The sequence below is a fragment of the Saccopteryx leptura genome, chromosome 12, assembly GCF_036850995.1.
Source record: "Saccopteryx leptura isolate mSacLep1 chromosome 12, mSacLep1_pri_phased_curated, whole genome shotgun sequence".
In the NCBI taxonomy this organism is placed as follows: Eukaryota; Metazoa; Chordata; class Mammalia; order Chiroptera; family Emballonuridae; genus Saccopteryx; species Saccopteryx leptura.
This window is the reverse complement of record NC_089514.1, coordinates 46,226,586-46,249,028: the sequence shown is the minus strand read 5'-3', so window position 1 is coordinate 46,249,028 and position 22,443 is coordinate 46,226,586. Positions and strand designations below refer to the sequence as shown.

The following is a 22,443-nucleotide window of genomic DNA, read 5'->3' as shown; positions in this document are numbered from 1 at the left end:
AATGGATCAAAGATCTAAATATAAGACCTGAAACAATTAAGTACATAGAAGAAGACATAGGTACTCAACTCAGGGACCTGGGTTTTAAAGAGCATTTTATGAATTTGACTCCAATGGCAAGAGAAGTGAAGGCAAAAATTAATGAATGGGACTACATCAGACTAAGAAGTTTTTGCTCAGCAAGAGAAACTGATAACAAAATAAACAGAAAGCCAACTAAATGGGAAATGATATTTTCAAACAACAGCTCAGATAAGGGCCTAATATCCAAAATATGCAAAGAACTCATAAAACTCAACAACAAACAAACAAACAATCCAATAAAAAAATGAGAAGAGGATATGAATAGACACTTCTCCCAGGAAGAAATACAAATGGCCAACAGATATATGAAAAGATGCTCATCTTCTTTAGTTATTAGAGAAATGCAAATCAAAATGGCAATGAGATACCACCTCACACCTGTTCGATTAGCTGTTATTAGCAAGTCAGGTAATAGCAAATGTTGGAGAGGCTGTGGAGAAAAAGGAACCCTCATACACTGTTGGTGGGAATGTAAAGTAGTACAACCATTATGGAAGAAAGTATGGTGGTTCCTCAAAAAACTGAAAATAGAACTACCTTATTAGCCAGCAATCCCTCTACTGGGTATATACCCCAAAAACTAAGAAACATTGATACGTAAAGACACATGCAGCCCCATGTTTATTGCAGCATTGTTCACAGTGGCCAGGACATGGAAACAACCAAAAAGCCCATCAATAGATGACTGGATAAAGAAGATGTGGCACATATACACTATGGAATACTACTCAGCCATAAGAAATGATGACATCGGAACATTTACAGCAAAATGGTGGGATCTTGATAACATGATACGAAGCGAAATAAGTAAATCAGAAAAAAACAGGAACTGTATTATCCCATACGTAGGTGGGACATAATAGTGAAACTAAGAGACATTGATAAGAGTGTTGTGGTGTCCGGGGGGAGGGGGGAATGGGAGAGGGAGAGGGGGTGGGGAGGGGCACAAAGAAAACAAGATAGAAGGTGACAGAGGACAATCTGACTTTGGGTGGTGGGTATGTAACATAATTGAACGACAAGATAACCTGGACTTGTTATCTTTGAATATATGTATCCTGATTTATTGATGTCACCCCATTAAAAAAAAATAAAATTATTAAAAAGCCAAAAAAAAAAAAAAAAAAGACATACCTTAAGAAGCAAGAAAAAGCTCAAATAAACAACTTAACCCTGTATCTAGAAGAACTAGCAAAAGAACAACCAATAAAGCTTAGAGGAAGTAGAAGGAAGGAAATAACAAAGATCAGAGCAGAAATAAATGACATAGAAGCTAAAAAATAATACAGAGGATCAATGAAACCAAGAGCTGTTTTCTTGATAAGGTAAAGAAGATTGATGAACCTTTAACCAGACTCATCAAGAAAAAAAGAGAGAGGATTCAAATAAATAAAATCAGAAATGAAAGTGGAGAAGTAACAATGGACACCACAGAAATACAAAGGATTGTAAGAAAATACTATGAAGATCTGTATGCGAAAAAATTGGACAACCTTGGCAAAATGGATATATTCCTAGAAACATATATATAAAATCTTCCAAAATGCAATCTGGAAGAATCAGAAAACCTAAACAGTTTGGTTACAACAAATAAAATTGAAACAGTTATCAAAAAACTCCCAGCAAACAAAAGTCCTGGAGCAGATGGCTTTATAGGTTAATTTAACCAAATATTCAAAGAAGAACTAACACCTATTCTTCTCAAATGATTTCAAAATTTTCAAGAGGAGGAAAGACTTCCAAGCTCCTTTTATGAGGCAAGCATATTCCTCATTTCAAAACCAGCAAAAGACACTACAAAGAAAGAAAACTATAGACCAGGGGTAGTCAACCTTTTTATACCTACCGCCCACTTTTGTATCTCTGTTAGTAGTAAAATTTTCTTACCACCCACCAGTTCCACAGTAATGATGATTTATAAAGTAGAGAAGTAACTTTACTTTATAAAATTTATAAAGCAGAGTTACAGCAAGTTAAAGCATATAATAATAATTACTTACCAAGTATTTTATGTTGGATTTTTGCTAAGTTTGGCAGAATAAATCTTTATAAAACAACTTACTATAGTTAAATCTATCTTTTTATTTATACTTTGGTTGCTCTGCTACCACCCACAATGAAAGCTGGAATGCCCACTAGTGGGCGGTAGGGACCAGGTTGACTACCACTGCTATAGACCAATATCCCCGATGAACTTTAATGCTAAAATTCTTAACAAAATATTAGCAAACCGGATCCAGCATTACATGAAAAAAATTTTACATCATAATCAATTGGGATTTATTCTGGAGAGACAAGGCTGGTACAATATTTGCAAATCAATCAATGTGAATCATCACATAAACAAAAGGAAGGATAAAAATCACAAGATAATATCAATAGAAGCAGAAAAGACATTTGGTAAAATCCAGCACCCATTTATGATCAAAGCTCTCAGCAAAGTGGAAATACAGAGAGCATACCTCAACATGATAAAGGCCATCTATGACAAACCCACAGCCAACATTATACTCAATGGGCAAAAATTAAAAGTAATCCCCTTAGGATCAGAAACAAGGCAGGGGTGCCCCCTTTCACCACTCTTATTCAACATAGTTCTGGAAGTCCTAGCCACAGCAATCAGACAAGAAGAAGAAATAAAAGGCATCCAAATTGGAAAAGAAGAAGTAAAACTATCATTATTTGCCGATGACATGAAACTGTACATAGAAAACCCTAATGTCTCAGTCAAAAAAATACTAGAACTGATAAATGAATTTGGCAAGGTGGAGGGATATAAAATTAATATTTAGAAATCAGTGGCATTTTTATATGCCAAAAATAAGCTGTCTGAAAGAGAAATTAAGAAAACAATCCCCTTCACTATTCAACAAAAAAAAAAAAAAAGTACCTAGGAGTAAATTTAACCAAGGAGGTCAAGGACTTGTACTTGGAAAATTATAAAACATTGATAAAAGAAATCAAGGAAGATACAAACAAGTGGAAGCATATATCATGTTCATGGATAGGAAGAAAAAATATCATTAAAATGTTTATATTACTCAAAAAAATCTATAAATTGTATGCAATTTCTGTTAAAATACCAATGGCATACTTCAAAGAGATAAAACAAATATTCCAAAAATTTATATGGAACCAAAAAAGAACACAAATAGTCTCAGCAACCTTGAAAATGAAGAATAAAGTGGGAAGTATCACACTTATCAAGTTATACTGCAAGGCCATTGTATTCAAAACAGCCTGGTACTGGTATAAGAACAGCATACAGATCAATGGAACAGAACAGAGAACTCAGAAATAAATCCATGCCTTTATGGTCAATTGATATTTGACAAAGGAGATAAGAGCATACAATGGAGTAAAGACAGCCTCTTTAATAAATGATGTTGGGAAAATTGGACAGGTACATGCAAAAAAATGAAACTAGACCACCAACTTACACCATTCACAAACATAAACTCAAAATGGATAAAAGACTTAAATGTAAGGCGTGAAACCATAAACATCTTGGAAGAAAACATAGGCAGTAAACTCTCTGATATCTCTTGTAATAATATGTTTGCTGTTTTTTCTTCACAACCAAGTGAAATAAAAGACAGGATAAACAAATGGAACGATATTAAACTGAAAAGTTTTTGCATAGCAAAAGACTCCATGAACAAAATAAAAAGACAACCCAAACAATGGAAGAACATATTCAACAATATGCCTGATAAGGGGTTAATAACCAACATTTATAAATAGCTTCTAAAACTCAACACTAGGAAGATACATAATCCAATTAAAAGATAGGCAAAAGGACTGAATAGACTCTTCTCCAAAAAAGACATACAGATGACCAATTGGCATATGAAAAAATATTCAACATTACTAATCATCAGAGAATAACAAATTAAAACCACAATGAGATACCACCTCACACCTGTCAGAATGGCATTCATTAACAAAACAACACACACTAAGTGCTGGTGAGGGTGTAGAGAAAAGGGAACCCTCCTGCACTGCTGGTGAGAATGCAAATTTATGCATCCACTGTGAAGAACTGTTTGGGGCTTCCTCAAAAAATTAAAAATACAACTGAACTTTTGACCTAGCTAACCCACTTTTAGGAATATATCCTAAGAATAACAAATCACTGATTCAAAAGGAGAAATGCACCCCCATGTTTATCACAGCATTGTTTGCAATAGCCAAGATCAGGAAACAGCCAAAGTGTCCATCAGTGGACGAGTGGATTAAAAAGCTGTGGTACATATACACAATGGAATACTATATGGCTGTGAAAAAGAAGCATGGATGGACCTAGAGATTATTATACTAAGTGAAATAAACCAGGCAGAGAAAGAAAAATATTATATGATCTCACATATATGTGGAATCTAAAGAAAAAAGTGAACTGAGGAATGGAATAGAGGCAGAGACAGAGTCACAGGATCAAGAGGGACAGCAGTCACAGGGAAGGGGGATCTGGTGATGGGATCAGAGAAGGTAAAGGGATTAGTGAAACTATATATACATAACACTTAGATAGATGACAGGACAGCAAATCCCAGAGGGAAGGTGGAGAGAGTGAGGGGTACGGGGACAAAGGGGTATAAAAAGGGACACAGGGGTAAGGAATGAGGGAGTTATATTCAGTGGGATGCTTGAATCCATGTAAATATAATAAATTAAAAATTAATAAAAATTTAAGTAAAATAATATGAATCCTAAATGTGAAATTACACATTTATGTTCAGAACAAAGACTGATGATATATACATTTTTATTATATAATACAAGGGAAGTAAGTCAATGTGGAAATGATAAAAGAAAAGCAGAATGACAAGTTGATTAAAGAACTACATATTTCTTACAATATTTCCAGTATTGCAGTTACAAAAACCTCTTTCTTTGGGATTATAAGTAAACTTTTTTTCTTTTAATAGTGTCAGGTTTTGGGATTTTGGAGAAAGTGACTTTGGAAGACAAAAGTTTTGCTAGTGATATGTATATGATGAGACTTTGTCAGACTTGGGAGAATCTGCCAAAATTATTTTGTTAATACGCTAGTCAGCCATCCAGTGTCAGAATTGAAAGACTCAAAAAATTATAGTTCTGCTATCAATTTATTGTGAAGTTGGGGAAAAGAGACAAATAGTTTGAAAGTATCAGTAAACAATTTCTGAATTTTGTGATGCTATTCAGAGAAAGATATGCTTAGTTAGCATAGACTTAAGTAGTGAAAGGAGGCATCTAAATAGATAAGGTGTAATAACAGATTGGAAAACTTGATAATATATCGATAGGGCATTTCACATATGTGAACTGTAATTACAAAGACCCAGTCCCTGTGTGTATTACAAATAGTAAGAAGCTCCCTGACCTTTCTAGGAAAGGAGATGTTAGTTGGTGAGTCCTGAGAAATGATTGCTTAGTTTTCATTTTGCTAGATCAATGGTGTTTTTGAAAGAGAAGCAGATTGCTTTGTCTGTTTATTTATCTTCATCATGTTACTGCAGGGAAGGGTGAATGGAGCAGTTATGAGTTGAGCTGGAAAATTAAGAAAGAAGGAGGAGTCAGTTTTATTTGCTATGAGGAATCTGATGCTGAGGGAGCCTTATCCAGAGAAGAATGCAGAGCCTGGAGTAAGGGCTAGTGAGGGTGGAGGGAAGGGATGAATGTATGAGGCCAGAGCAAACAGCCAGCTCAAAGAGGTCATTGCACAAAATGAGACGTCCACCACTCACCCTTCATCCTGGACCAGTTTGAACTCCATCTTTCTTTCCTTCAAAAGTTTATTTTAAATTCCAAGGCTCAGTGCAATGAGCTAAAGTATCACAGAGCAGGGAGGCATCTGTGTCTCATTCATCTGGTCCCTCATCTGCACACCACCACAACAGCCCTGCAGTTCCTTTTCTCTCTGCCTATGTTTCACCCTGCTTTACTTGTCTTGATTTTTTCCTGACTGCTTTCACTCTTGGCTCTGGATGGCCCTTCCCTTCCTAGCCTCATTTGACAAAATCACCATTTCAGCCCACTGTCCTTGATGTGTGAATACCTTCGCTGTTGATATCACCATGATATCTCATGAGAATAAACTCTATACAAGAAAAGCTCCCTGGGACAGTCTGGCAGAGAGAAGAGGGACCATACAAGCAATAAAGATTTTCTTAAGAACTAAGCCATGATGTATCCCAGGATTTCTGGTCAAGAATCTAAACAAATACTATTTATAATATAGAAGTTTGCAGTCCTGAGGCAAAGTCATGGTAAAGAAAGAAGAGAAAAAGGAAAGGTAGAGTAAGTTAACAGGAAGGTCAAACTGACAGAAGGAAAGATAGAAAAGAAGAAAAATTAGATTTCTGAGGTAAAAAGAACTGACATCAGTGAAAACTTCCTCTGAGTCTTCAAGTAATGGAAGTCTGCCCTTGTAGGTAACACTCCCTCATTACCCTTTACTGAAATGAAGATCATAATAAAACAAAAGAGAAGGACCCTGTGGTTCTGTACATAAAATTTGTGTATATATAATTTCTGAGTAGAATAGTGGAACTCTACCTATACTGAAAAGTTAACTTAAATGAGTATTTAAAAAAACACATATTAGGTTTTAAATTAAGGTAACAAGTAATTTCATTGTTTTCTTTTTCTTCAATACAATGTATTCAAGTAGTTATTGATTGACTCAATATTGGGAAATAGTTTCTATGTCTGAGTACTTTACAGGTTGTACATTTAGAAAATGAGGATTTTGTTGTTGTTCTCAACTCTGAGCACACGATCTAGTTATTTTTCTTATGCTCTTCAGAACTGCTTCCTTTGATGAATGATAAAAGCAGGCTCCTTTTATCATTTAAAATTATACTTAATGGGAAAAATTGAATATCTCAGAAAGTATTTTTAAATAACAGAATTTTAACTTGTGAAAGGATGAACTCTTCTAAATACACTTTAAAGAATTAGTAATGTTTTACATTTAGTAATTTCCAAAAAACTTTCAGATGTATAATATTGTTTAAAGCAGTATTTTTCTTAACTCATAATATCTTCATTATATTATCTTCTATAATGGTCAGTATATACTAATTGTAAATTTAAATTAGTAATAATAGTTACCACATATTGAGTACTTACATTTTTTCAGAATGTATTGTTACCTTAACAATAATAGCTAATATATTAAGCACTTATATTATGCTCATTTAATTCTCACTTTAAAAAACAGGCTTACAGAGTGACTTGTTCTTAGTCATAACCAAGAATTGACAAAGCTAGGATGCTTTGATCTCATTTGTATAACAAATAATTATAGCACACAAAGTACGTGCTAGGAACTATTTTAAACCCTGGAGATTCAGTAATCAACAAAACTGACAAGATTCTTGCCTTTCATTGGACATAGTCTGCCTCCAGGGTCCTTGTTTTAACCATATTGCTGTGGTGCCTACTTTACATATGTTATATTATAACCACCCTATAAGCATTGATGGAACCCACATGTTATAGATGAGATTCTGAGGCACCTCTGGACAAATTAACATCCCCAAATTCTCACAGTTCTCTCACCTAAAAAGCCATTGCTATTATCCCATACTACCTCTGGTACATAAGAAAACATTGGTTGAAGTAAAAGTAAACTTTTATATTATAATTAGTGTCTGTTTAATAAGTTTCTTGGCCAGAAATTCACTACCCAAGAGGCTAAATGTTCCATAAAGAAGAACTGCCACAGGGTTAATCTGGATTGACATGCCTTGGGAATCCCATTAAATTACTTCTTTGTTTGCCAGTCAGTTTAGTTAGTAACATAAAAGAGACTGCTATTACTTTGGAAAAAAATAATGACAACAAGAACCTATTTGTTTACTATCATCTTCCTGAATGGCAGGGAATGCTATGCCATCTTAAATGATAGATTTTTTTAAGGAGACTTTTGAAACTAAAAATTGCATTTGTGAAAATTGTCATAGCGTACACATTTATAAATCTTTGTCAGGGCTGAATTTGTTTTTAAATTCTAAACAAGTTATGCAATTAGTTTTTTACTGGGTTGCTACTTCAGTACTTCCTTGAAGTTTTAAATGAATCACCAATTACCATTTTAAACAAATTTAAATTTTTCACTTATTAAATAGAAGACAAAATGATTGAGAAATTTATTGGAGAGAAAAATATAATCAGCTTTTGGGTAAAAAGAAACACCAGCATAATGATTTCTCATTCTAGGCTTGTCATATTTCTACCGATAACAAAATCTGGTCTACAATTACTCTCTGTAATGTGTCTTACAAAAACAGTAGATATATTAAATATTTCTTCATATTTTTTTCTCATGCTTGCACAAGATTCTGATGCAATCCTCAAGTGGAAAATAATGTTTTAGACAAAACAGTATGCAACACACACCCACAATGTGCAAAACAATATTTATAATAAAAACTTCTTTAAAAATGTTTTCTGAACATATGAAAGATAATATGAGGGTAAACTCACATAATGATATGGTTAACAAAATTTTAGGAATACGATTTAAGAAACATGTAACCACTACAGAGGTCATTGACAATACATGTTATGTGGATTACTGACGTAGAAAGAAAAAAATAGTGAAACTATGAAAGCATGGAGTATTGGATGAAAAAGCATCCACTATTCATCATCAGTTAGATACATCTAATCATTGCCTCTAATCTTCTTTTGGAAATGATAATATAGTTGGAAGAGAAAGACTTCTGGAAAAATGATAACCATCCTGAGGATTTTTTTTTTACTAAAATATAAAATATAACCAATTTATATACCTTAATGTTGTTCTTAAACCTGTGTGACTACTACTATTGTATCTTTAACATTCAAACACATCTTGAATTGCTCAATAGACTCTAAAATATTTCCTTGGAACTTGTTTCATTGTTCAAAAGATTATGCTTCATGCAGCCAAACATTACTGACTTCCATCTCTTATTGTTCTACTGATCTAGTATTTCCCAAGATAAAAATATTGTTCACTTTCAATTAAAGATTAAGATTCAGAATTGGCTTTGTAGGAGGACTGTTAAAATTTAATGTGCTTGTCACTGTGTTAAGTTGTTACTATTGTTAGAGTCAAGTGGAGCAGAGGAGTATATTTGATAGTAAAATTTCTTTATTCTAATAAAATTGCAGTTGATGAAATATCATTCAATATTTTTGTAGTAGTAAAAAAATGTTTGATTGTGGTAGCAAAGTAAAAGTAGAAAAGAAGAGAGGAAAATAAAATGTAAAGAAAAGAGTAAAAAAAGGAATACATGTCCCAAAATTAGGTTTGAATTGGGTCACCCTGGAAGAACCACTGATGTGTACCTAAGTGACTGAAAAATGGTATATACTCTGCCTGGGAAAAGATATAGGAGATGGGGGAAGTGGAGTGGAGAAAAGAATTGGGCTGGACCTATACGGAGTATTTTTGAATATTTTTACTTATTGTTTTTAAAAAGAGAGGAAGGAGGAGAAAGAGAGACAGACATCAACTTATTGTTCCACTTACCTATGCATTCATTGGTTGACGCTTTTATGTGCCCTGACCGGAGATCCAACCCACAACTTTGGCATATGGAGAGGACACTCTAACCCACTCAGATAACAGGCCAGGGTGAATTTTAGCTTTAATTTTAATAAGTACTCAACTCATTTGATAACATTTTTATTAGCCTAATTCCTTATGATAGCTTCTAAGACCTAATATTTATATATATAGAACATGTAAATCAGCATTTTTCAGGCTTTATTCTGGAAAAATATTCAGATTTGAATGAAGGAAATTTGATTTGAGTGTGATTTGAATGAAGAATTCAAGTTTACAAGGAAAAAATATTATCTGTGCCTCCTCAAATCACAGTGTTCTCTCTTTCATCCCTATGTATGTACAATTTAATGTAATATCTACTAACTACAGAATATTTAACACAAAGGAATTTCATTTAGTGATTACTATCCTCAAATAGGACATAAAACTCTCTTTTTCTAAACCATTGGCAAAGAAACAGGGGAAAAGAACTTTTATTTTCCTTTGAGATTGTGAAATAAAGCACCTTAGTTTAAAAGCAAAGTGTTAGGTTTATTATGCCTCTGGTTTCACATCATAAAAAACTTTGGACTTGGAAATTACATGTATCTGGGTTCAATGCTAATGGGGGCACTGAAACAATAATACTTTTCTCTCACGTTCTAAATTCTTCTGGCTGAGCTAAATATCAGATTTAACAAAGACAGATTAACAGGGAAAAGTAATTAAAGTAGGAATACATGTGCTTGGGGATGTATTATAAAAAGGCATGAAAATTTCAAAGAAAGTGATGCAACAGTGGGCATATTTTGGACAAGAAAAAGGAGGGAACGGGGTGCTACATTTCATAAGTGAGAACGGGGTATTTACAGGTGGCTGACAAGAGGGGAACATACATAGCAGGGAAATTCTTTAGACCAGTGGTCCCCAACCCCCGGGCTGCAGACCATTTGGTACCGGTCCACAGAGAAAGAATAAATAACTTACATTATTTTTGTTTTATTTATATTTAAGTCTGAACGATGTTTTATTTTTTAAAAATGACCAGATTCCCTCTGTTACATCCGTCTAAGACTCACTCTTGACGCTTGTCTTGGTCACGTGATACATTTATCCATCCCACCCTAAAGGCCGGTCCGTGTATTTTCTGACATTAAACTGGTCCATGACCCACAAAAGGTTGGGGACCACTGCTTTAGACAACTCAAACATTGGGACGTAGGTGGCATCTGGCTAACAGGCACCTGCCTGAAGCCCCCTTGTTTACCATACTTAGTTCAAATTAGGCGAAGGAAACATGCTAAACCTTTCCTGAAGCAGGTTTCCCTGTCTGAAATTCTTAGACAGGAAATAGGGGAGGGTCAAGGTTTCCTTTGAGTCTTGTTTCTTAATAAACAGCTTAAAATCCCTGTCTCCGAAGAATGGCTTCAGGGTCGCAGACTTTGGGTTCACGTAGCTAGCTCTTTCTCTTTCCCCGCTGGCTGTGCAACCTTGGGCAAGTTGCCTACCTCCTCTCCGCTTTTGTTTCTCAGTCTAGAAAATGGAGTTAAAAATAGGTAGCCACAATCACAATAAGGTGATGCATTTGGAAGTTCTAGTGCAGTCCTGACAAAGGAGACTATCAGGACATTCATGAAAGAGTGAGAATAACTTGGCGACGGTGTGCCAAAATGTCAGCAGCTTTCCTGCTGAAGTGAGAGCACTTTCTATGTGACAGGAATGTTTCCTCTGAAGACAAGATGTTCTAATTTACCCTGCTTCTTTTTTGTGACTGTTTGGAAAAGGTTAAACTTACAAAATATGCACAAATTTCTCATGCATTACAAGTCAGCCTATCACATGTCTGCAAGGCCATTCTGATAGAAATTTAAATGATAATTTCAGAGTTGAACAAAATTTCACTTCTTGTTTGTTTAGTCCTCCAGATAGACTCAGTATAGAATTTAACATTAGAGAAGGGTTTTGGGCAAACCATTTTAAGAGTTTTCATCATGATTTTTTAATATGACATTGACTGAACTTGAATAGCTACCCACTTTATTCCATCATCCCACCCACTTTAATCTCTTTATCCATAGAAATACATAGAGCAGTATATTATTATGATTTGAAATTCCCAGAAAAATATTTGTCCCATTCCCCAGCTAGAGCAAGTTTCTCTGCAAATGTAGCATATATGTGTGTGTGTGTGTGTGTGTATGTGTGTCTTTAAAATATACTAACATTGAAATATAAGTTTTTATAACATAAGTATCTTACCTTTCTGTCATCTGTGCTCCATACAACTTGGGTAGATACAAAACAAAACAAAACAAAAGAGAAAGAAATAAAGAAAAAAAATTGTCCTGCTTCTGACTCTATTCTAGCACTAAAAGTGAAAGAAAAATTACATCCTCAAATCTGAAAAAAGTAGTATGCAGATTGTGAAAAAACCTTTAATGGTCCCATTTTATATACAGCTTTCTGCCCAATATTTAACTCTATTTTCATATGGAATTGTTAACATTATAAATGGGAAAACCACTTGAGTTGTTGTCTCCCTAATGCATTAAAAAATCACCTTTGTAAGGCCTGTTGAAGAAGCATGAAATTTACAAGTCTGGTGAGAGCCACAATGGAAAAACACTGTGCCTTATCTTCCTGTGATGTTTCAGACAGTTACTGGAGGTCACTACTACCCACATTTCTTTCAGAATCATCTCAGAGAATCAGCTAAAAATGCTGTTAAATATAAGAGACTCAATCTGTCAAAATGTATTAAAGTAACATACCACTAACACTAGTTCAACCTAAAAAGATCATTGGGTAATGAAATGCTTTATACAAACTCAGGAAAGGTAGGAAATTCACAGTCCTCTTCTATAATGAGTATGAGACCCATGGTGGTGTGATATATAAATGGTCATTTGACTCCCTACATTGGCTCAGTAATGGTTACCCATAGATGTGTTTGCTTTTGTGAACACGTCTTAGAGACCTAGAAAGGACATTTCTTCAAAATGAATGAAGGATTTGGAAGAAGATATGAGTAAAAAGAAGGGAAATTTCTTTTCCTTGCCAAACTCCATCTTTCCTAACACATAGAAACATAAGAGGTCAGCACACACACACACACACTTTGGACTAAAGCATGTCTATAAGTAGCATTTTTAAAGTGACTTTTTTTTTTTCCAAAATGGGAGCATCAGACACTGAACCCAGTACTATTATCCTCATACTTGGGATGGGCATAGCCTTCATTCATGGGCATCAAGCCTTTAGCTCAGGGGAAAAGACTACATGATATTGACATGACTACAAATGAGGACCAGAATGAGATCAAAGTGTCCTCAATAGTTTTCATCCTGAAACTTGATAATGAAGCACCAACAGACTTTACAAAGGTCAAATTGGGAGAAAATAAAAGCTAGCAAACTCTCTTGATGATTTTATAATTTGACCAGATTCACAGTTTTTCTCTGATCAAATTGTTTGAACTCACTCAGAGGCATAAATCATTGATGAGGTCCTAAGTAAAAAAAAGTGATGGAGAGTTCCCCTTTACCCCACACAAAACTCACAAATAAAAGAGACTCTTCTTCGGGAGCAGAGACTTCATGACCCAACAATCTAAGTGTCTCAGTTCTAAAATCAGAGATGGCTCTACACATAGGCAGACAGGACAGTGGCGTAGCGAACATAACTGGCATCTGGGGCACCACACTTCGTTGGTGCCCCCCTCCTCCCTAACTACGCTTCTCCTAGGCTTTTCTTGTTTGTCTTAGAGATCATTTGGCGCCCCTCTGCGAGTGGCGCCCGGGCCATGATAAGACCCCCTTGCCCCCCCCCCCCCCCCCACTATGCCACTGAGACAGGATGATCATCCAGAAAACGTATTCAAAAAGAGTGCGCCTGACCTGTGGTGGCGCAGTGGATAAAGCATCGACCTGGAAATGCTGAAATTGCCGCTTCGAAACCCTGCGCTTGCCTGGTCAAGGCACATATGGGAGTTGATGCTTCCTGCTCCTCCCCCTTCTCTCTCTCTGTCTCTCTCTCTCATCTCTCTCTCTCCTTTCTAAAATGAATAAATAAAATAAAAAACAAACAAACAAAACAAAAAAAACAAAGAGTGCTTTCACGCCTTGGAATTGCTTCCTCCCTGCCCATCTTGTCTCCATCTTTCCTTCTTCCTGCCTTGAAATTACCTTTATTAGGTAAGCACATAGTCTCGATAAATTTGCTATTAAATGTGCTGCCTGGAAGACTTTTCTGACCTTTGCTTTAAGGGAAGATTGGTTCTTCAGATTATGTAACTAACACTGTGGCTCTGATATGATAAAACATAGTTAAATTTAATTGAAGAAAGAGAAAATATATATGAAACTGATATCATCATTGTCATTTTGACTTTCCTAAAATTGTGTTCAAATATACCTATGATGTGGCTTTAATTTATGTTTCCAACCATTTTTCCACTCTCTTTTCTTCACCATTTGTTAACTTTCTGACTTCTCCTGTATAAACCTGATGTTTTGCCACACCTGGGAATTTGCTCATTCTCTTTCCAAAGCCCTCACAGATGTGACATCCTTGATAATTTGTCCATTAGTAAATGAGATCCCTTGAGACAGCTATACACAGTAAAGATTTTTAGCTCCAATGAGCAGTTATGAGCCACTGAGTAGTATTAGAATTGTAATGTGCTGAAATTCACCTTACCAATGATGGAAATTTTGTGGACCTATCCCTAAAGCTTCTGATTTGGTATTTCTATAACAAACCAGAATATACAATGTTAATAAGTCCACCAGGTAAGTCCAGGACCTTTTTGAGAAAAACTGCTCTAAGAACATCTCCCTTTGCTTTTTTTTCCCCCCTTTGCTTTTTAAATTTCTGGTAAAATGTACATTCCAGAAAACATATTTTTTAAAAACTCATTAAAATTATTTTTAAATCTCAGAAATTTCATCCCAGAAATGTCAGAGTATAGACATGTTCGCCTCCCGTTCCCTACCTGAATTGAGAGTATTTAGATGGACAACAGCTAAATGCGGGTTAATGAAATTGCTATTACCAATCACTTTTTGAGAAAATGTAGAAATCCCAAGAACATGGTATAATTTGCATCACTTTCATGCTGCCTCTCCCAGCTCTGTATTTAAAGAGTAACAAAACAACTATTTTTGAAAAGGGCAGGTTTAAGATGGAAATAATTCTTTTGTAAAACTCAGGAAACAGGATCAGAGCCTGCGAACTGTGCTCTTCCCACTGGAGAATCCTGTATTTGTAATAAATTCCTTTTGCTCTGGATGAGTTCTGCATTTTCAATGAGGTTAACTTGGCAACATTCTAGTTGATTTTAATAAAAATAGCTGCTTTGAGGACAGGGAGCTGAGGTTGCCAAATTTACAGCTGCCTTGCACAATTACTCGTACACCTCCTTCAGGGCTACTTAGAACCAGTAAGCAAATTAAGTGTATCGATTGCAATTTTGTCCGACTAACCCCCTCCCTTTATTTTCTTAGGGAATAAACTTGATTCCTTTCAGTATGTGTCTGTTCAGAGTGATCTCTTTTCTTTTCAGCCATAACACAAAGACAACATCATGGCTGGATCCACGACTTGCGAAAAAGGCTAAACCTCCAGAAGAGTGCAAAGAAAATGGTAGGTTATTAAGTTTTTAACGGTGTTTCAGCATTGCACGTCGAGAATGTTTGTGTTTCTTAAAAGCGGCTCTCCCCTCCCGAGCAATAAGTGAGTTGAAACAGTTTTAAAGCTGTGCTCTTAATGCTCAGAGAGGAGAGGGGTGAGCTCCGCGTTCAGCACTTCCATGTGCTTCTCCGCTTGCTCTCCGAGGAGGCTGTGCTGGAGCCGCATCTCTGTCCTTGCTGCTAGTTCTGTCTGACTCCTGGCCCGACTTGCACCACCTACTAAGGGCGTTTTGTTTGCAGTATGTCTCTGCAACGACTCTGTTCTTTCCATGAGAATTAAATACTGTGAAGAGAAACAGTATTGTGAAACTAGAAATACTATTTTGACTTTTGTGTTTTGAGGCATAGTATTCTGCTAGCGATTAAGGAATTGGTGATATGAAGATCTATACCTATGACTACTTTCCTTTAATCAGATATTTAAATAAAGTAATTAATTTCATGATAGAGCTGGGTTATTCTAAGAATTTTCCAATTCCCATTAATATGCTTAAAAATCGACTGGTTTTCACGTATGAAGAAATTTTTTACACAATTTTGAGGATTAGATGAATTTACAGGTAAAGTCTGTTACTGAAGATACTTATAATTTTTTAATTTAGATTTTAATGGTAAAAGAGTACTTATAACTTACATAAAATGATAGCTAACATACTCTCCTAATGGTTCATTATTTGATTGCATTCACAGCCTTTATCTGATCGAGTTACTAAAGCCTTATTTAGAGGCTTCTATCACTGAGGAAAGTAAAAAAAGTGATGAGAGATATTTTAAAAGTCTTTTAAAAGCCAACATAGAAAAAGGACTTTAATTTCCAAGGTCATTTTAATAGCAATTCTGGCTTTCTCAAATAGTATCTAGAATATATTATTTATTCCTATGTCATAGGGAACTGTTCACAAGCTAGTTATACTGAGTTAAATTTAAAAAATGGGATTATACAATTTACATGTACATATTTGAATGCATAGCTATCTAGTTTTTAAACACTATATATAATTTTATATTCACAGCTATATGTATATGCCATCTATATAATAATAGGACAACTGTATGTGCTTGAATTCCATCATTATTATGTGGTCTGGACCTTTGAGCACAATTAGGTTACATTTCATTGACATTATTAAGATATATGTTGCAAAGTGTGATAGGTTATAAATTAAAACGACCTGATCTATTATATCTGGAGGTTAAAATATGTTTGTGCCACAGATGTAAAACCTTAGTATATACTAATTAAAATAAATTTAATGATTTTGCAATTCTGTGACATATTGAACTTTTCAGCTGTCTTGTTCCTTTGAGTTGGTCTTCTTATTATAAAAGCCTATTAAAGTCAAATTTTAAAATCCTGGGAGAGACATAAGTATAACATGTTGCATCATTATAATATTTCAATGTTATTAGTTTTTTCTACATCTGCACCTGTCTGTCTTCTTAGGATGGTAGATGCCTAAAATATAATGCCAGTGTCTGTGAATTACATGTCATTGAGAAACAAGTCCTAGAATACAGCTTTATAGCTCAGAATGATTTATAACTGGTCAGTTTCTTTTTTTTTCATTTCCTACAAAATAAATAATTCATAGATTTTACTCCATTTATTATTGGAATGTTTTACAATGGAAACTAACATCTAGTTAGTTAGAATGGTATTATTCCAAACATATATTTTAAGTTTTCTTGCCAAGAGATACTATTACTTATTTTATTTTATTTTTTTTTAATAATGTAGATTAAAATTGCTTGTTTAAAAATGATGACTATAAGGCATTGATGTTGAGCATGCTGGTTGTGAGTTTTCTTTATAAGTGCCACAGTTCAGCTCAGACCAAAGTTAGTAGAATAATTTTCTGAATGCTGGAATGTGTGTAAAAATATGTATTAAAAATATGTAGAGGCTCAAGATTCGTCTTTCTGCTAGGGAGATGGAGCAGACGGCTATGTATACCTCAATTTGATATGAAGCTGAGCTAACATAAGGATGGATTATTTTTGGTAAAACCCAATCTATCTCTGATTTGCTCCTGTTCTTAGAGTATTGTCCACCCACCCAGGTTTTTACCTAAAAGTCTATTGCAGCAGGGCTAATGTTTGCTGTCAAGAGTCAGGCAGTAAACATATTCAACTTTGCAGGCCATCCAGTTGCTTTTCCACTGCTCACTGCTGTGCAAAGTGACCACCGTCAATATGTAAATAAAGGCTCTGGATGTATTCCGATGAAACTTTCTTTATGGACAGACAGAAATTTGAGTTTCTTATACTTTCACATAACAAAATATCAAAAAATATATTTTTTCAACCATTTTAAAGTACATAAACTATCATTAGTTTGTGGACCATACAAAAATAATGGCAGGCTTAACTTGGTCCCAGGACAAACTGTGGCCTTACGTATTCATGTGGGGGCTGCCCTGTGGGCAGGCCTTGAACACCAATATTTGTAAAGTGGTTTTTTTTCTCAACAGTAAAAAACTGTCAAAAAATTAGCAGTGGTTTTCAGGGGTTAGAGTTTAGTTTTTTGCCTCTAGACCTTGTAGTGACAGAATTTGACAAATGTCATCATGGGATAATTGTCCATGTGTTTCAGATCGCTTAAGCCTGTATTTTGTCACTCTGGTCCCTCTAGGCTGCTCGGTCAGTCGTGGTTTTTCTAACCGCAGCAGTGGCTTTTTTCCCAGGCCAAGACTGGATTCTTCCCAGAGCCCAGCGTTAACAAATCAGCTGCAAAACATTCCCTCACCTGCTAGGACTCTTTCTTCTTTAGAGTCTTGATGGTCTCTACCTGTTCATCTCAGCAGTTCTCTGAGCCCTTTCACTGTTCACTGGTTATACCTGTATGTTATATAAATTTTCTATGTGTTCTCGTAGGTTATAACCTGCTCATTCCATCCGACTTGGAACAGAAATATTAGTGCAGTGATTTTTGAAGAGTGTGTTTTAGGCATCACTGGGTTGTACACCACAAATTCTGTATTAGTATTATATTGTATATTTTATAAATTAATCTCTCAAGATTAAATTTCTAAGTATAAGAAATACAATATGTTGTATATGTGTGCCTACTATTATGAAGATACATGTGCATGTATTTATATGTGGATACAGATCAATAAATGTATGCTTCTTTAGATATGTTTATGTCAGTACATAGAGTTAATTCCTTGGTCAACTGTAAGAGGAAGACAAGTGAACGAGAGATAGGAGGATGAGGTATCAACTGATTTAAGTTATTCTTGGACTAGAGAAAAAACTAGCAGATGTTGTCGGATTGGTACCAAGAGAGAAAAGGGAATATGAATGACTCAGTACAAATACATATTTAACAACTGCTTATTCTATTGACACTAAGGCACTTATTTTGATTTTCTTATTTGAAGGATAATTCTGCTACAAAACATAAAAACATATTTCTCTCACAATATGGTTTAAAATACTGGAGTCATTATGTTCTGTACACTTGTCCCAGTCTTGTGCAGTTTGGGGATTTTAGCACCAGTTTACATGGCAGAAACACATATCCACCCTCTGTTGGGTTCTAATATTAGTATTTGGGGGAGTGCCGTTTAGTAAGCCAAAATAGTCTTTTACAAAATGCCACAGAAATAGCAGTTAACTCTTAAATAATTTGGATGTAAGTTTGGTTGAACTGTGTATAAAGCACCATCATAACTGGCCAGCTCTCAGAACCAGTACCGTGGCATCTGTCTGAGACATTTCCAATCACAAACACCACGATGGTGACACATCCCACAAAAATCACTGAGTTTGGGTTAATATCAAAAAGTGATTCAAGCTTCATAGGATTCATATTTTATTTAAGCTTAAATGTAATTAAAATCAACAAGACCACAGTTTTGTACTCAGGAGAGGAAATTGTATAGGATTTGTCATCATAGCAAACTTTTATTCCAAATCCAAATCTGTGGGCTCTTGGGCAAGATAAAGAATCTTCATGAGCTTAGGTTTTCTTAACTGTAAAATTGGAATAATATCTATTTCATTTTGCACCATAGGCTTTAATATAACTGTTCCTTTCCTTTTCTCCGGTATGCTGTGAACCATCAAATTAACCTGATAGAAGATGAGGAAAAAGTTCAAAATAGTTGGCCTGCAGCCTTGAATTACTATAGGATGTCCTGGACATATGGAAAAAAAACAAGCCCACGTGGACTAAAAATTTTCAGCTCACTAGTTCAGCCTAATATTAATAGGTCAGAGGTTTCCCCTTCATTCTATTAAACTGGCTGTAGATTTTTACAAAGTTAATAAGTACAGCTGTACAAACTAGTTGGCTTCATTTCCACATTCTGTATGAATTATAAGTAAGTTTTTACATATTACTGCAGAAAAATTATGTAATCTTAACCCATTTACCTATGTAGAAACTGCATCCAACTAACCTTAACTAAAGCTTTTAATCATTACTTGATCTATTTTTAAAAATAACAATGTCTAAAGTGAACATGAACACACACAGCGTATCTTATGTTTTGTAATATTTATTAAAAGAATTTTTTCTCAAGAGAAAGTGGTGGCTTTTCTAAAATAATAGAAAACACTGATTAATTGTAGGTTGTTTCTTAAGTGAGTTTTATAAAATTGACACACACATTTAGATTTTTTTATTGAATTTATGGGGCAATATTGATTAATAAAATTATATAGGTTTCAAGTGTGCAATTCTCTAATACATCATCTGTAGATTGTCTTGTGTGGTCACCACCCCAAGTCAAGTCTCCTTCCATCACCATTTATCCCCCTACCCTCCTTGACCCCACCATGCTCCTTTCCCTGTGGTAATCACCATACTGTTGTCTGTGTCTATAAGTAATGGGTTTGGGGTTTTTTTGCTTAATCCTTCACTTTTTTCACTAAGCCCCTCCCCCCCCCCACATCTGTCAGTCTGCTCTCTGTATCTATGAGTCTGATTCTATTTTGTTTGTTTATTTTGTTCTTTAGATTCCACATGTAAGTGAAATCATATAATATTTGTCTTTCTCTGAATGGCTTACTTCACTTAGCATGATACTTTCCAGGTCCATCCGTGCTGTTGCAAAAGATAAGGTCTCCTTTTCATTTTTTTGTTTGGTTTTTGTTTGTTTATTTGTTTTTTACAGCCAAGTAGTATTCCATTGTATAGTTATACCATAGTTTTATTATCCATCAGCTCATCTACTGAGGGACACTTGGGCTGCTTCCAAATCTTGCCTATTGTAAATAACACTGCAATTAACCTAAGGATGCATATACTCTGTTGAATCAGTGTTTTGGTTTTCTTCGGCTGTGTTCTCAGAATTTGAATTGCTGGGTCATAAGGCAGTTCAAGTTTTAATTTTTTTAGGTAATTCCATGCTGATCTCCACAGTGGCTTTGCCACTCTTCATTCCTAGCAACAGTGAATGAAGGTTCCTTTTCTCCATACCATCACCAGTACTTGCTGTTTGTTGATTTATTGATGATAGCCATTCTGACAGTTGTGAGGTGATATCTCATTGTGATTTCAATTTGCGTTTCTCTGAGATTAGTGACATTGAATATCTTTTCATATGTCTGTTGGTCACCTGTGTGTACTCTTTTGAAAAGTGTCACTTCAGATCTTTTGCCCATTTTTAAATTTCATTGTTTTTTCAGTGTTGAGTTGTATAAGTTCTTTATAAATGTTGGATATTAACTTCTCATCAGATGTATCATTGGTGAGTATGTTCTCCCATTCAGTGAGTTCTCTTTTCATTTTCTTTATGGTTACCTTTGCTGTGTAAAAACATTTAGTTTGCTGTAGTCCCATTTGTTTATTTTTTTTGTTTGTTTTCCTTGCCTGAGAAGGTATGTCAGAAAATATTGCTTTGAGAGATGTTTAGGATTTTACTACCTGTATTTTCTTCTAGGATTTTTATGGGTCTGAGTCTTACATTTAAGTCTCTAATCCATTTTAAGTTTATTCTTGTATGTGGTGTAAAAAAGTGATCTAGTTTTATTTTTTATTTGTATTTATACAACTTTTTCAGCACCATTTATTGAAGAGACTGTCTTTACTCCACTGTATGTTTTTGCCTCTTTTGTCAAATCTTAATTGTCCATAAAGTCATGTGTTAATTTCTGGGCTTTCTGTTCTGTTTCATTGACCTATATGTCTGTTTTTAGACCATTGCTATGGCCTTGTAGTGTAGTTTGATGTCAGGGAGCATGATTCCTCCCATTTTGGTTTTCTTTCTGAAGACTGCTTTGACTACTTGGAGTCTTTTGTGCTTCAATACAAACTTTTGGAATTTTTTATCTAGTTCTGTGATATATACCATTGGAATTTTGATAGGAATTGTATAATTGTATTGAGTCTATAGATTGCCTTGGATAAAATGAACTCTTCAATGATGTTGATAATTCCTATCCACAAACATGACTATTATTATTATTATTATTATTATTATTGCTTTACTGTTTCATTTGTTTCCCTCTGATGTACTTGAAGGGTCTTATTTTTTTTATTTAATTTATTGTATTTATATAGATTCTAGTATCACCCTCAATACATTCCTTCCTTCCCTGTATCCCCCTAAACAATTCCCTTGTCCCCCTCCTATTAGTGCCCTCCACCCTTCCCTTCAGGTTTATCCCATCCTATCCTCCCCCTTCCCTCTGTCCTCTTTTCCTCTGGTCACTTTGATCTCTCCTCTGTCTCAATTCCGTTCCTCAGTCACATTGTTTCTTGGATTCCTCAAATGAGTGAGGTCTTATGATATTTGTCTTTCTCTGCCTGGCTTATTTCACTTCACATAACAGTTTCCAGGTCTATCCATGTTGTTGCAAAGGGTAATATTTCCTTCTTTTTCATGGCCCTATATTATTCCATCATGTGTATGTACCATAGCTTTTTAATCCACTCATCCACTGATGGACACTTGGGCTAATTCAGATCTTCGCTATTGTGAACAATGCTGCCATAAACAAGGGGGTGCATTTCTTTTTTTGAATCAGTACTATGGTGTTCTTAGGGTATATTCCTAAAAGTGAGATGGCTGGGTCAAAAGGCAGTTCAATTCTAATTTTTTGAGGAATCTGCATACTGTTTTGCATAGCGGCTGCACCAGTCTGCATTCCCACCAGCAATGCAGGAGGGTTCCCCTTTCTCCACATCCTTGT

The 22,443-nt window shown here is 35.1% G+C and overlaps 1 protein-coding gene across 3 annotated transcripts in view; it reads left to right on the top strand.

Moving 5' to 3' along the window:
* The window catches only part of MAGI2 (membrane associated guanylate kinase, WW and PDZ domain containing 2), a 1,711,587-nt gene that overhangs the window by 1,094,369 nt on the left and 594,775 nt on the right, over positions 1 to 22,443 (top strand). For all 3 annotated transcript variants that reach the window (XM_066354483.1, XM_066354482.1, XM_066354484.1), the window contains one exon: positions 15,174 to 15,253. In XM_066354483.1, the coding sequence (XP_066210580.1) occupies positions 15,174 to 15,253 (80 nt within the window). The remainder of the gene's footprint in view (positions 1 to 15,173; positions 15,254 to 22,443) is intronic.